Below are 15,339 nucleotides of genomic sequence, written 5' to 3'. Positions count from 1 at the left end.
TAAATCTTAAAACCAATTCCTAAAAACCACTTCACAATATTGCTCAGTCAGACTAAGTTTGATCTGCGGCTAATAGCCAACGAATTGAGTGGGGCGTCCAGATTTCCCCACAGTCCTTAGCCTTAGATGTATACATGTTCATCCAGACTTTTACTAGAGCAGTTAAGGTTTGAGCCGTTCTTTGTTCTGCTTTGGAGAGATTTATGTATCTCGAGCTTCACATTAAGCAAGTCTGATGCATAAATTTTACTTCCGTTTCTATGAGCTGCTACTCAGCAGAAATTGGGTATGAGGCTATGACTCAGAATCAAAGCACGTGGTTTGCATACGGAAGGCTGCAGTTTCAGCTCCTGGCATCTCCCGTTCGAGGATCTCCAGAGAGCAGGTGTTGCGGAAAAGCTTTCTCTTCCAGGGACTCTGGAGAGTGGCTGCCGGTCGGAGTAGCCAGCAGCGAGCTAGTGGATCAATAGTCTGAGCTCATACAGGGCGACTTCCTATCCACAGATTTGCAATTTGCCATTTGCGTGCACAAAGAATGCAAGCAATATTGCAAAGCAAAATTAGATTTGGACGTTATTCTGCTGCAGAGAGTCCAAGGCAGATTAAGATGTTTTGCAGAATGAGGAAGGAGAAAAACAGAACTGTATTTGTACAATACAATTAACATACCATTTGGAAAGGAAGTTTTTAAGAACCACAGTGCTGATGTATCATGACCATGTGGTTTAAATTGATGGGCAGTCCAGCTGCAGCAAACATGCCCCCCCCCCCCCCCATAACAAATACGTTTGATGCTCCTATTTTTGAGTGCTGCTTCCAACGTGAGTGGACCTTGACCTGAGCCTCTGGAGAGCTCCTACCAGTCTGAGTCCACGATGCTGACCTCGATGAACCAAGGAACTGACTCAAGATATGGCAGCTTTATCATCATATGTGTGTCCCTTGGGACCAGTCTGAGCAGACGATACTGACACACATTGATGGACCAATGGTCTGATTACTGTGCGGCAGCTTCATGTGTTTTTTGGGAGAATTGGGGATAGCTGTGTACGTTTTGTGCCATGTTGGATTTACATTAGCAAATGAATGCAGGTCGCCCTTTCAGTCTCTGCTGATGACACATTGCCCGTCTCTTCTAGGCCGTGCCAGCCTTCATGACAAGGCATCTCTGCGTATTGAGCAGGTTCGCTCCGAGGACCAGGGCTGGTACGAGTGCAAGGTGCTCATGTTGGATCAGCAGTATGACACTTTTCACAACGGCAGCTGGGTGCATCTCACAGTCAATGGTAAGTAGCAGTGGTGTCCTGGTCCACGCCCACTTCAGTCTATTGGTCCCTTGTGCCAAAACCATTCTCACGCACACCCTGCGTGGTTTTCAACACACCCATTGCCAAAGTGCATTGCATGACTCTTCTTTTTCTTAGGAGCATCCAACTTGGTGAATAGTTCCGGATGGACCCAACCATAAAGCCAACAGCAATAATGTTTTTATGTGTTTTTTGAGTTGTGTCTTGCCTGTATGGATGGGTACATGCCAAATACCAGTAATACACTGCTCCTTGTTTTACGTGGGCATTTCAAGCACCTGTGTCTTGGTTGCTAGGTGCTTTTTTAATTCTCCCCAGCTATACTTGAAGGAACCATCTGTTGATAACAGGGCCTGAGGACCCCGCCCCATCTGTTACTTTCTCAAACTGCATTTGTAGCAAACAAAGCTCACAGAAGGTTCAGATTGGAATAAATCAAAATCTTTTCAAGATGGCTGATGAGAGGGAAATACAGAAATTGACGTAACATTGATGTAAAAGGCTACTATAAAAAAGATGGTGTTTAGAGAATTCCAGCTAACTTCTCTGGGAAGATGGTAGAAGACAGAAACAGAGAAGACAAATTTCTTTGCATAATACAGATTTCTGTGCTCTGTGTGGTAATGTGTGCTGTTTCCCTGCTCCCTTCCTTGCGCCCCCCCCCCCCCCGCCTGGAGAAACAAAATGCCTGTTCAATAGCACTACATCGATGCCTAAACACTGAATCAAGTTGACGTTTGTAGAGCAAATATGGGGAGCTGTAATTTTCCTCTAACACAGTGACTGCATCCCTTACCATTACATAAGTGACCAAGGATGTATTCATGAGTCCAGTGACTGAGAACTGTCTTCCATGTAGAAATGTCCCTTCCCCTGCGAGAATTTTGTTCTTTCCTTTCATTGAATTGATCAGCGTTCTTCTTGGAGATCACCTTAGTAGGTGGCTGTTTTCATGTGCTAGCTTGGCTGATTCAAGACAGGAATTTGGGTTGTTTTTGACCACAGATGACAGGCAGGTAATAGAATGTTTGGAAGGCAGGTCATAAAATCAAAGGGCAGCAGAAGCAAGATTTGCAGGACCAAGGACAGCTCATAGGAAGCAGACTAGTTAATCCCGCAAAAGCTAAGGATCCTCTTGAGTTTTACATGGCCTGGTCTTGTCTAGCAGCTCCCAGGCCTGGGTCTTTTTGCATTGGATTGAAAACAGTGATACTTCTGAAAGGTACCCGTAAATATGTTTCAGCTGGCAACGGGTAGTTTTGTAGTGGCACCAATCAATATCGGGTGCTAGAGCTCAGGGAGAAATGCGAAGTCGTTTGGGAAAAAGAGCAGTCTGACCAACGGACATGTAGCTGTCATAGGGGTCAGGAGCTTAAAGAGAGGTGATAAGGAGCCAAAAGTTCAAGAGAGTTCCAAAGCTCCATGATCCATTGAGAGAGGGAAGCACTTTGGCATCACACCTGCTGTATTGCCTGAAGTTTGTATGAACTGGTGATCCAGGTGTCACTGGAAGAATTTAGGGTCTGGCCGGCAGTAGCTGTGTGTCTGTTTTGGGAATACTTATGGTAGAACTAAGTCATCTGAAGCACAAGTAAAAGAAAGGGCTGACTCTTGGGACTGCAGTGAGGATGTAGTAGGGGTGGAATGTGCTGTCATATTATAGCTGTCTTATCACAACTTCATTAAGTTTCCAAGGCAAGAGATGTTCAGAGATGGTTTGGCATTGCTTGCCTCAGTGTGTAGCAACTCTGGACTTTCTTGGTGGTCTCCTGTTCAAGTACTAACCAGGGCTGACCCTGCTCAGCCTCTGAGATCTGATGAGACTGGCCTAGCCTGGCCTTTCTATTTCAGGGCAATGATGCAGAACGGGAGTTTTGTCATATAGAAAGGGTGAGCAACTGGCATCTCTTGGCCAAATCTAGCTTCATTAAATCTTAATTAGCCAAACCAAAAGCATGAGTAGAGAAAACTGTCCCCATTTGAACATTCATTGAAGCATTTCTGGAGAGCGGAAGCCTTATGTGGTTTTGGTCCTCCAGTCAACTAACTATACACGGGGTGCATAGGTTTGCCTCATTTCTGTCCCTTCGCATCTCACCAGCCATTCCAATGGAGCCAGGTACATTTTTCCTGATACCTTTTCAGGTACCAGTGAACTCTTTCAAGTAAGGAGGGCCGCTGTCAAATGTAACTTCTTGACAAACTGTGACCAGTGTTTTGGGGAGATCAGGAAGCCTAAAGGAGGACAAAACGTTTGCGAGAAGTAGAAAGGGAAAGTTAGCAATCTCATTAAATGTCTCTCTGTGTCTTATCTGAGGATGCTGGCTAGGAGACGAGGGAGAGACCTTCAGGAGAATGAGCAACTTGGCCTCATTAACTTTTAATAAGAGCTTTGCACTCAACGGAGCATCCTGTAATGTGCGTTTCTGGAAGGATTAGGCATGCTCACTGAGCCACGCTCCGCTCCTTGTTGCTGCAGCTTCAAGATTGTGCAGATGCAAAGTTTCGGAAGCATCGTCTGGATGAAGCAGAGGATGGCTCCCAAAGGTGTCATGAGGGCTCTGTTTTTGCTTTGACTGAGCAAAGCCAGTGTGGTGTGTCATGGCTAAACTAGGATTTGGGAGACCCAGGCTGGAATTTCTACTCTTCCATGGAAGCAGGCTGGGCACTCTTGGGCCAGTCAGACACTCTCAGCCTAACCTACCTCACAGGACTGTTGTGAAGGTAAAATGGAAGAACTGAGAATGGTGTAAGCACCTTTGGGCTCCTGTTGAGGAGAAAAGTGGAGTATAAACATAGTAAATTGAGAAATGGAAATAAATAAAGCCTGTCAAGTGAAAAAGGTGGAATGTTGTCACATCTCATTTCAAAAGTGAAAAAGGAATGGCTGCTTTTGGGGCAAGGGGGGTGCTTTAGTGTCCCCCTCCCTGGACTGCCTAAATGTTGATTGATTTCTTATCTCTATTTTCGAGGCAACTTCTGTGGATATTTAGCTGCTCCAGTGGGATGCTTGAGTCTTAACGGAATGCAAAATCTGGGAACAAATTTTAGACCCCTGGGACTTCTGCAGTAATGTATTGAATTGGGGGTGGCCAACAAAGAGTCCAGCGATGCAGACCCTTGATTTTGTTCTGCGATCATTGAATCATTTTACTCCCCCGCCCATGTTTTTCGTGGAGGGCTGCCAGGTGCTCATGTTAACTCCCAGGCTAAGTAGGTCATTCCTGCACAGTTCAAAAAAGCCAGAGTTGATCATTCTTGCAGTTCAGTAACACTGATTAGAGTTGAACTTGTTCTCTTTTGCTTTGTTCCCTTCTCCATCTTTTCCGATCACTTACGATTTCACACCTCTTAGAAACGCACGAGGGCAGAATGTGGGATAAAGGGGAGTTGAGGTTGTTTCCCTGTTGACTGTAGACGGAGGTTTCGACTTGGAGATAATCGCTGCTGACTTCGGAGTCCTGAAATGATCTTGGAAGGAACTGGTCCATTTTGAATCTTCCTGTCAGTATGTGGAATGCTTTTAGAGCTGGAAACGAATAGATATGCTGGAACTGGAGCATTTATTCTAAATGAATGACTCACCGGCTCAGTCCAGCTGCTTTCCCTTGAGTCTGTGGGATTGTGGTTTCATAGGCCTCCTTCCCCGTGCCAAGAGTGAGCTGTAAGCTGTACCTTTAAACATAGCCTTAAAAAGTCTGCAGAACACAACTCGGTAGTTTATTTGTGCTTCTCTTATTGGGAATGCATCCACGGGTTTGTGGGTTCAAATCTTATGCCAGCTGATAGATACATTTATAGGTAAAGCTGTGGTTTAGGGGCAGCCTGTGAATTTTACTCATATGGCATTCAGCCCTGGTATTTCCAAATAGACGATTTAAAGTGGGAGAGAAATGTTGTCACTTGGACTTTGGGGATCTGAGACACTGATAAACGAATCAATGGCACAGCTCCTATACCCTCACAAATATAGTCTTAAAGCCCCCATTAAAGTAATTTAAAGTGTTAAAAAGCAAGTTGATTATTTGATTCTCTCTCAGGCTAAAATGAGAGCACAGTTGAAAGATCAGTGTAAAGATTTTTCACCTGTGTTCAACACTGCATATGAAATGGTGGAATCCTTATCTTTGAGTAAAAACTTAACGAGTAGGTCACTAGGGTAATTAGAATAACTAGAATATACAAAAGGCCTAGTTAGTAGGAGCAAGATTAAACAGTAGGGTATTGTGGGTTTTTTTTACGTTGTATGGCCGTGTTCCAGTAGCATTTTCTCCTGACATTTCGCCTTTGTCTGTGGTTGGCATCTTCAGAGGATCTGACAATACAAGATGATACAGTTTCTAACGTCCTTGTAAAATTCACAATACATCAATCGCATTTGGATTTCAAGGACATATATGTGTTTCCAGAGGATAGTGCTGGAATCTCCCACTAAGCAGGACTGATGGAAAAGCATTAAGCTGACCTCTTGAGAAAGCCCATCAAAATTTAGCAAAAGTAATAGCTGTTAAACATGATGCAGCAGCGATTTCCGTCCATGCAGTGTCAAATTTTTGTTCCATTGCTAGTAGAACATGGTGAGGTGAAATTGCGTGTTAACTGCTCATTAATATTACTACTGTGCTTGTATTCCTGTGTTTTTTGCTAGCTTATGATGGTTTTAAATAAAGTTAAGAAGTTAAGTGTTCACCTTTGTTAACTTTTAAGAACTATAAATATATATCGACCCAAGGAGGAGATGAGAGGGACCACGCAAAGCCAGCCCATCTTTGCCACCTGTAGGGTTTTTTGTTTTGCTGTGAAGCTGCTTCAAAACCAGAACGCTCTCACATACTCTGGCAGGGAAGCCACGCTTTACAAGTTTGTGCGTTTTGTGTTTTAAAAGAACAAAAACGTTGAAAGCATTTTCAGCGTGCAGCCCTGAATTTCTGTTGTATAATTCTTCTCAGACTGATGAACTGGCCTCTCAGACCTGACAGCATTGTGGGTTTCAGAAACTGAAATCTGCCAGTCGAGCTTAATTGTGAAAAATTAATGTTATCTTGAGAAGTAAACGAACTTGTGTCTCGTTCAGTAGACTCAGGGGTGGAGGTTGAGGGGCTTGGAATTTAAGAACTAATGAGGTTTTGAATGGTTGTCTGGAGCCAGAATAAAAAATGTTTTTGCTTTCCCTCCACTCAGAGTAGAAAATAGGGACTGATGTATTCAGGCATTTTACCCAAAAAATTATGTATCTGAAATGCTCACTGTTATTACAAATGTCCCATTCCCCCAAAGAATACTACCAAATGCAGTAGTCTCACTGCTTGAGTCTAAAACCACAGTTTTGATCTTGTTTCTTCCTTGTGTGAATCGAACCAAGTCAAATGCTTTTTTCTGTTTCCTTGCCCCAAGTTTTCCCGTTATTTAAAATTTTACGGTTGTAAACGGGGGGCGGGGGGAGCAGTGATTGCACATAAATGATGTGTAACATCCAAGTAGGTGAAAGTGGCATCAGAAAAATAAAGGAATGGGGAAGTGTGCTTGGCCTGTGCCTCGGATGCCCAAGGCTAACAGCTTGCGAAAAGGCCGCAAAAAAGATGTAAAATCCTTGCTGCTGCAGAGATCTCTGGCTGTTTGCAGAATGAGGCCAGAGGTGGCCACCGCTTTGTAGTGAGCATACTTCTACCTCAGCCCGTCTTCTGGCCTCAATTCAGCTGAATCTCTCAGCATCCGTAATTCGCATTGGAAGCTGTGAGCTCAAGGTACTCCCAGCACCCCTTCCGTAACCTAATACCAGTCAGATGCAGCAGCTCCTGAGGAATCTCTCCCTTTCCATGTGACATCAAACCCTCTGGGGTTTTAATAACCTTATTACAGTCTTAATCCTCTAGACCCAACAGTGGAAATATAAACCAACTCGTATTCCTTTGCAGTGCGGAAGGATCCCTCCCCCTCCCCTGACAGCGCATTAGCCCAGTTTATTTTTTTTCTTTTAAAAAAATTAATCATGTTTTGGGAGGGCGGGAACCGAAAATCAATTCTTTTCATAGTTGGCTGAGATTGCTGCAACGGCTTCCCAGAAAATTGTGCTTAACTGCTACTTACGACTAGGCCTATAGTATAATGCTGCAAAGAGTATGCTTTAATCAAAAGGCAAATTAGTTTCTGCACTGCAGAGCTTTTGTGTGCCTTGATGGAAAGTATTTAACCTGGAAAGCTGGTGGGCTGATGGTGACGGTGCGCAGTGGGATGAAACTTGCATCCCAGAAATTTTCTGGGGATCCGAAGCAACATCATCCCCAAAAGTTGTGTCGACTGCTTCATACCAACCCCTGCGCCCCACACTCTTGCCTCCATCTTCTTTTGCAATGATGCCTGCAAATAACTTCATGGTTGTTTATACCCAAATCTGTATCCCATATTCCCACAGTGGCTGGCAACATCCTACTAAAAACCATAACATCATCAAACTAATAGAACCACCAGCATTGAAGTCCATAAAAAGCCACAGTAAAATCACTTGTCAGGTGGCAGTAAATATCGTTCTAAAAATCGCAGCAGTCTGTTTTAAAAATTGGCAGATTAAGTCAGGATATCAAGCAGCAATGAAACCAACACTGAGATGGAAGGAAAATGGGGAAATATTAGTTTAATGACTTGTCCGGGGCAACGCAGAAATGAACACTCATTCCAGAGGTCTGGTCAAAGAGAAGAGTTCCCCTTGACTTTCCACTCTTTTTCCGTCTTCCTTGCAGCTCCCCCCACCTTCACAGAAACTCCCCCCCAATACGTAGAGGCGAAAGAAGGCAGTAGTATCACTCTGACCTGCATGGCTTTTGGGAATCCGAAACCAACCGTCACTTGGCTGAAGGAGGGGGATCTGTTGGGTGCCAACAATAAATATAAGGTAAGGTTGTGGCCTCAAGGTAAGGTTGAGAGCTAGCATGGCGTAGTGGTTAAGAGAGACGGATTCTAATTTGGAGAACTGGGCTCGACCCCTCACTCCTCCACATGAAACAGGTTTGGTTTCTCCGTTCTTCCACAAGAAGCCTGCTGGGTGACCTGGGGCCAGTCCAGTTCCCTTAGAATTCTCTCAGCCCCACCTATCTTACATGGTGTCTGTTGTGGGGAGAGGGGAGGGAAGGTGGTTGCAAACTGCTTTGAGACTCCCAACTGGTAGCAACTGGGGTTTGCCTGGGAAGTTGTCAGCAATGTGGACTGAAGTGTATTCTTTCTGTATGTGGGATATTAAATTCAGCGAACAACGTTGTCCAGTTACAAAGCATAGGTTCTTTGTTCTGCTAAATTTTCCTAGCCTTGTTGCAATTCTTGAAAGCAGCTCCCAGATCCGTTTGCAGTTCCTCCTGTGTGCCTTTGGCCAAACCAGAGGAGGCGGAGGTGGTTGCCGGTTCTTACCATTTTGCCTGTAAGCTCCGGCTTCCTCTTGTGAAGCCTCCGTCCTTTCCCTCGGCACGGATTTCATATGAATTGCAATTGGTAAATCAGCCTTTGGAATCGGCAGTAGCGCTAATGAGAGTAATTAGGAGTCATTTGTTATAAGCCGAAATGAAAGGCCTTAGTGAAATGAACATCAGAATTGGCAGCAAGTGGCGGGAAGGACGAAGAAGAGAGGAGAGGAGAGGAGAAAAGAAAGGAGCGGGGAACTGTAGGCTGGGAAGGGTGAGCATGGCTGCCTGTTTGGGAACTCCATTCCCTGCCTGCCATTTCCTCCCAGAGCTTGAGGTTCATAATGCTGCTCAGGTCTCATCTTCCCACTTTCAGGCACAGTCATGAGAGCCAGCATGGTGTAGCGGTTAAGGTCCCAAAACTTGCTGGGTGACTTCGTGCCAATCACACACTCTTAGCCTTGACCCTGGTTAGTATTTAGGTGAAAGACCTCCAAGGAATAACAGGATTTATTTATTTTATTTATTTATTTGTTTCGATTTTTATACCGCCCCATCCCCGAAGGATGTGACCCGGAGGCAGGCAATGGCAAGCTACTTCTGAATATCCCTTGTCTTGAAATCTGTACAGGGTTGCCAGAAGCCAGCTGTTACTTGATAGCGAAAAAAGCATAGAATAGGCAGATAAAACTGCTTGTATGTGGGGATTGTACATTGCCTGGGGAGCTGGCACACTAGCATAGTCCCCCTGGGAAGGGGATCTACTATAGATTGCTGATGACATGTCAGAGGTAATGGCTTCCTCTAGGAATCCTCAAGATTCATACCACTGGCCCTATTTGTTTGGATAGAAGAAGAAGAAGAAGAGTTTGGATTTATACCCCACCTTTCTCTCCTGTAAGGAGATTCAAGGTGGCTTCTAAGTTCTGAGAGAACTGTGACTAGCCCAAGGTCTCCCAGCAGGAGTGTATGAGTGGGAAAATAAATCTGGTTCACCAGATTCACCTCTGGCACTCAAGTGGAGGAGTGGGGAATCAAACCCGGTTCTCCAGAATAGAATCCACCTGCTCTTGACTACTACACCACGCTGGCTTTCTCTGTGTGTGTCTCTGTGTGTGTATGTTTCTCATGTTAAACTTTCTTCCCGTTTCTCAGGTTAGCGATGGGAGCCTGACTGTTATGTTCATCAGTCGGGATGACAGAGGTGCTTATACCTGCCGGGCTTATAGTATTCAAGGAGAGGCAATGCACACCACCCGCCTGCTTGTCCAAGGTAATTTCTTAGTCTGGAGAGTCTTTGGATTCATCCTCTTACCTGAGTTTAGCTTTGGGTCAAAAGTACTGCTGGAAAGTTGTGAAGAGAACAGAGAATCTTCCAGCTGTGGCTTCCAAAGATCCCTGTGGGGTGGTCACATTTTTAGAAAATAAATGAAGATGGAGTTGTCTAGGAGGCTTATTTTTTTGTCAAGAGTTTATAATCTAAACAACTGGAGGTTTTTTGTTTTGGTTCTTTTTTTAACTCACGAATGGGTGGAAATGGTGGTTTTGAATTTATTAGGTTTCATGATACTGCTTTTCAGTTTTGTTGGATATGCTATGCACCTCTTCCATTGTCATGATGGGGATTTCAGTAGCCGATTACATTCTGCATCACAAGCCTCTTTGACCTGGATTCTTCACTTGGTGTAGTTACCTGACAGGGGAGGTAATTAACATTGTGGGGTGAGGGGATAACAAGCATTGGATCACTAGTAGCAGTGGTCTTGCTAGGACTGTATTGCTGTCTGGTTTGGGGTGTATATGCAGGGATGCCAGCCTCCAGGTTGCAACCTAGGGATCCCCTGGAGTTACAACTCATCTCCAGACTACAGAGGTTAGTTCTCCTGGAGAAAATAACTGCTGTGGAGGGCTCTAACTCCAAACCTTCCAAAGTGCCCCAGCCTGGATCTGGCAACCCTAAGCCCCCTATTCCCTGCTAGTGGCTGAGGGGCAACCCTAGATATGCATGCGTGTGACCTCGTAGGGTTTTGAAAGCAAGAGACTGAGATGGGACAAGATTGTTCTAGCCTGGGATATTGAAGTCAGGGTTCTCTGTTGAAAGGACCGTTCAAAATCTATGATGCAAAAGACAGTTTTAGGACCCAGATTTTAGAGCCCAGATTAGCAGGCAGCAGATTCCTTCTTTGCTGCTGTGTGCCAAGGAGGACAGCAGGGCTGCTGCTGAAGTGCGGACATTAATTCCTTGTGGATTCCTTTGCCTCCTTTCCCTCCGTGAGCTCTGGACAGGCCCTGGCCTTACCCGGAATGTAACCCCTCGGCTGTCATTGAGAAGGGGGTGGCGGCGAAGCTGTTGCAACTGCAGGCACCCAGACATAACGATCATGGCTTCGGGGAAAGAAGCCATCAGACAAAGTGGTGCCTTTACAGCGGGGCTTCACCCGCATTGTTGACAAGCTCATTGAAAAGCCTTCAATGCATTCTTTGCAATAAAGCCCTTAGCGCAGAGAGCATGAAGCCGAGCAAATTAAAGGACCTCATTGGCTGAAGTCATGTAGGCTTTGCAGGGAAATGCACTGAACTGAAGGAGAGGAGTGCACTTTGCAGTCTGCATTCCACTGGACTGCTTTGCACAAAGAAATGAAGGAGTTCTTGAAGCCCCCAATCCGACTGTTCTCTATATTGCGGAATGTATGAAGTTGCAGACAATTGGAGAGGATCTTGTTGCTCCATCTAGCAGAAGTGGTGAGGCTTGTCCTTGGGGAATAGCAACAGTTGAGAAAAATTAACATGGCATATACGCTGATAGGGCACGGTTGATGACCCAGCCTCCAGAATTTTCACAGTATTATGTGAAGAAGTTGGAGCCAAATTCAGTGTATTCCTGCTCTATGCAGACATTTCCAGGTCATCAAAGTGAAAGTCTTAAGCTATAACATTGTGCAGATAATCTGTTCTGCTTCATCCACATGAATGAGGAACTTGCCATCTGTGTGTATTGGAAACATGCGGGGCCCTGCCAGGCTCCCAATACTTATGGTTGCTCCCCGATACTCATGTAGATTTTCCGTACAGATAAAGCTTCTGTTCATGCAAACCACAGCTCTGGAAAACAGGAGATCTGGCTTGCAGGAAACAAAGCTGAACATGGAAATCTGTGTGTTGCCCAGTACAAAGAAGAAGAAGAGTTTGGATTTATACTAGGAGTGCAGAAACATATCTGGTTCACCAGATGAGCCTCTGCCACTCATGTGGAGGAGTGGGGGAATCAAACTGGGTTCTCCAGATTAGAATCCACCTGCTCTTAACCACTACACCATGCTGATCCCTGTACCTGGAGTACTTCCAGTTCATGCGAGTGGGAATTTTTGCCATGCTCCTGGAAAGTGGGAGAATGGCTAAAGGATAGCAACATACAGGAAGAGAGCATAGACCATAAATTAAATTCTAAAGCTAAGTCTGGCTTGCAGATGTTTCACAGAGGTCAATCAGTTGACTCTTTCAGTGTATGGAAATATGACAAATAGTCTTGTATCTCAAGAAAAGATTCCCAGCTTCCTTGGCAAACTCCCACTTTACCAATGTAGACTTCAGGCTGATGATGTCATGATGTTCTCAAAACTGGCAGTGCTGAGAGGTGACCAAAGGGAAGTTCTCATCTGCTGTTGCTATCATTCAACACTTGCTTTTCATGACACAGATGATTAATGGATGCTTCCCTGGTCTGAAACACTATTAGATGAACATGCCTGCTGTGAGATTTTCTTCAGTGGGTGAAGAAATCATCCAAGATAAGAATGGCCTGAAAAATAGAGTTCCTGGCATTTCAAGAAGATATTTGACGGAAAGCAGAAGAGTTGCTTTTTATACCCCTCTTTTTTTCTTTTTTTACTGTTAGGAGTTTCAGAGTGACTTACCTTCCCACTCCCCCAACCACAACAGGCACCTTGTGAAGTAGGTGGGACAAGGTCACCCACAAGTTTTCATGCAGATGAGTGGGGACTCAAACCCGGTTCTCCATATTAAACTCTGCCACTCTTAACCTCTAAACCACGCTGGCTCTCAGGAAGTTTAGCACTTCCTAAAGTTTTGGTGAAAGCTGGTAGTGAATACCTGATTCTCTCTGCTGGAATGCTCCAGTCATATTCATGTAACGTTCTCTGGCTATGGCAAAGCCTTTCATCTCACAATTCTTTAAAGAGAAGTGATTTTGGCCACTGTACTGATAGGTCCTTCTGCTTTTTAATGTGTTTGGTCATCAGAAATTTTCAGTTTCATTTAGGGAAGAGAATGCTATATTTTTTTCAACCAGTGGACTGAACAAATAATAGAAATAACACATAAATTTGTTTTTCTTTCCCAGTTCACTTTTTCATATCTTGCCATTTATAAGAGGAATTGCAGAAGCTAAAGTGCTGGAAAGGTTAAGAAATGCTCTTGTATGGGATAAATGTTGCTGCTCCAGAATATAATGGCCTGTATCTATTGAAGATGACCCACTGGAAGTTACTATATAACCTTTACTCAGAAAGCTAGGCCACTGTCGAGTCTTCCATTTTAAAAAAGCCATCAATCAACAAATAAAGGGATTAAGTCCAAACCCCAGACACTTAAATAACGTTGAAGGCTGCTAGCTCAGCTGAAAGGCCCAAAGTAGGCGAAGCAGTGAGAAGCGCTCTATCATCTCGTTCTGGAGACAAAAGGAAACCAAACTGGCCTTGCCTAGGGGGGGATTTCATATTGATTGTGCTTGCATTTATTATTGACCCCCACCCCATTCCGTCCCCCTCTCCTGCCCTTCGCTTAGCAGGCAGCGTCTGAGCTATTACTTATGTATCAATTCATATTTCTGTCCCTCCCTAGCCTTAACAATAAGGGCAGCTGACCATTAGGATTTGCAGATTGGTGTCTTAAAAGAGTAATTCCAGAAGCATTCCCCAGTTAGAGTTATTGCCACAACTCAGCAAACAGTTCAGGTGGTCTTTTTTTGTAAGAGCAGCACCTGTTGAGGTGAGAGGTCATGTGTCTGGGCTTTTTGCTTGGAGAGAGGTCACAGACCCCCCTCTGATTGACCTCTAAGTAATTTCATTTGTTCGTTCGTTCGTTCGTTCGTTCGTTCGTTCGTTCGTTCGTTCCATTTATACCCCGTCCTACACCAAAGTCCCAGGGTGGCTTACGTAATGGGGTTAAAAGCCCCCTTAGAACATACAATCCTAAAAACATCAAACATTAAAAACTACCATAAAAACATCCTTTAAAAACAGAATAAAAACATCATTAAAAATCTCCACTCCGTTCTCCCCCCACCCTTCAACTGACATCAATGCGGGGGACCCTGGGGGTCACATACTGAAGGCCTGGGTCAGGGGTAGGGAACCTGCGGCTCTCCAGATGTTCAGGAACTACAATTCCCATCAGCCTCTGTCAGCATGGCCAATTGGCCATTCTGGTAGGGGCTGATGGGAATTGGCCAATTGGCCATTCTGGTAGGGGCTGATGAAATAATTTATCAGGCTGCACAGGCCACAACCTGGGTAAAGAGGAAGGTTTAACCAGGCGCCGAAATCCATAAAGTGTCGGTCCCTGGCAAATTTCTGCAGGGAGGCTGTTATTAAGAGAGGGTGGCAGTTTTCCCCCTATTTCCCCTCCCAGTGCAGCCTCCTAAGTTGCTTCTGTCAGTCTGTTGACCCCCTTTTTTCCCAGAAGAAAGTGTCAAAGAATACTTCAGTGGGCTCCAGGTGGGTGCAAGAAAAGCTAAATCTTAGTTCTTACCAATGACCCCTCAATCCCTTGGAGTGTTTTACTGGATTCTCAGGGGTCCCTGTCCCCAGTTTTGAGAAACCTAGACTAAGTTTCACTGCTTGGTACAGATAGAAATTGACATGCACAGTCAAGTTATTCAAAATTCAGTTTCTCACACATCATTAGGAGGGAGAGGACCAATCTTTACCCAAATAAGGTTTAGAAGAAGAATTTGGATTTATATTCCACTTTTCTTTCCTTTATGAAGTCTCAGAGTGGCTTACAAACTGCTTTCCATTCCTCTCCTCACAGCAGGAGAGAGTTCAGAGAGAACTGGGACTAGCCCATGGTCACTAAGCTGACTTGATGTGTGGGAATGGGAAAACAAATCCTGTTCAGCAGATAAGAGTCTGCCACTCATTTGGAGGATTGGGGAGTCAAACTTGGTTCTCCAGGTTTAAAGTCTCCTACTCTTAACCACTACACCACTGCGGCTGTTCTGTTCTATGGAAGTTTTACTTATGAGAAAACAAAGTACCATAGCTGCCCAAAGAATTTTACTGCCTGAGGCGAAGTATGGCCACTTCCCCTACATTCTCTGCTGCCACCATTGTCTCCCCATCAGGAGCTGAAGAAGAAGACCCTCTTTACCTTTCCTTTCAGTCCCCTTTAGGGCTTTCTGAACTCTTGTGCAATTCTTTCTTCTCATAGGAGTGTGGCTGCCATTTTGATTGCCATGGCAACCGGCAACCAGAAATGGTAGGTGAACTCTGACAAGGCGGAGGAATCAGATAGGAATTCATGAATTTCAGTATTGCTAGTAAAAAAATAGGACTGGGCGTTAATGCCCCTGAAAGTCTGGTAAGTGGGTCAGCCACCCTGGTCACCTCATTATAGAACTGACC

At 44.7% G+C, this 15,339-nt stretch overlaps 1 protein-coding gene across 1 annotated transcript in view; it reads left to right on the top strand.

The window, feature by feature from the left end:
- Positions 1 to 15,339, top strand: part of IGSF9B (immunoglobulin superfamily member 9B) — a 107,087-nt gene that overhangs the window by 38,079 nt on the left and 53,669 nt on the right. Inside the window, exons 3-5 of the mRNA XM_048513098.1 lie at positions 1,140 to 1,286; positions 8,045 to 8,196; positions 9,851 to 9,968. Of these exons, the coding sequence (XP_048369055.1) occupies positions 1,140 to 1,286; positions 8,045 to 8,196; positions 9,851 to 9,968 (417 nt within the window). The remainder of the gene's footprint in view (positions 1 to 1,139; positions 1,287 to 8,044; positions 8,197 to 9,850; positions 9,969 to 15,339) is intronic.

The sequence above is a fragment of the Sphaerodactylus townsendi genome, linkage group LG12, assembly GCF_021028975.2.
Source record: "Sphaerodactylus townsendi isolate TG3544 linkage group LG12, MPM_Stown_v2.3, whole genome shotgun sequence".
NCBI classification, from domain to species: Eukaryota; Metazoa; Chordata; class Lepidosauria; order Squamata; family Sphaerodactylidae; genus Sphaerodactylus; species Sphaerodactylus townsendi.
Note: the sequence above shows the minus strand (reverse complement) of the source record. Positions and strands in the feature narration are given on the sequence as shown.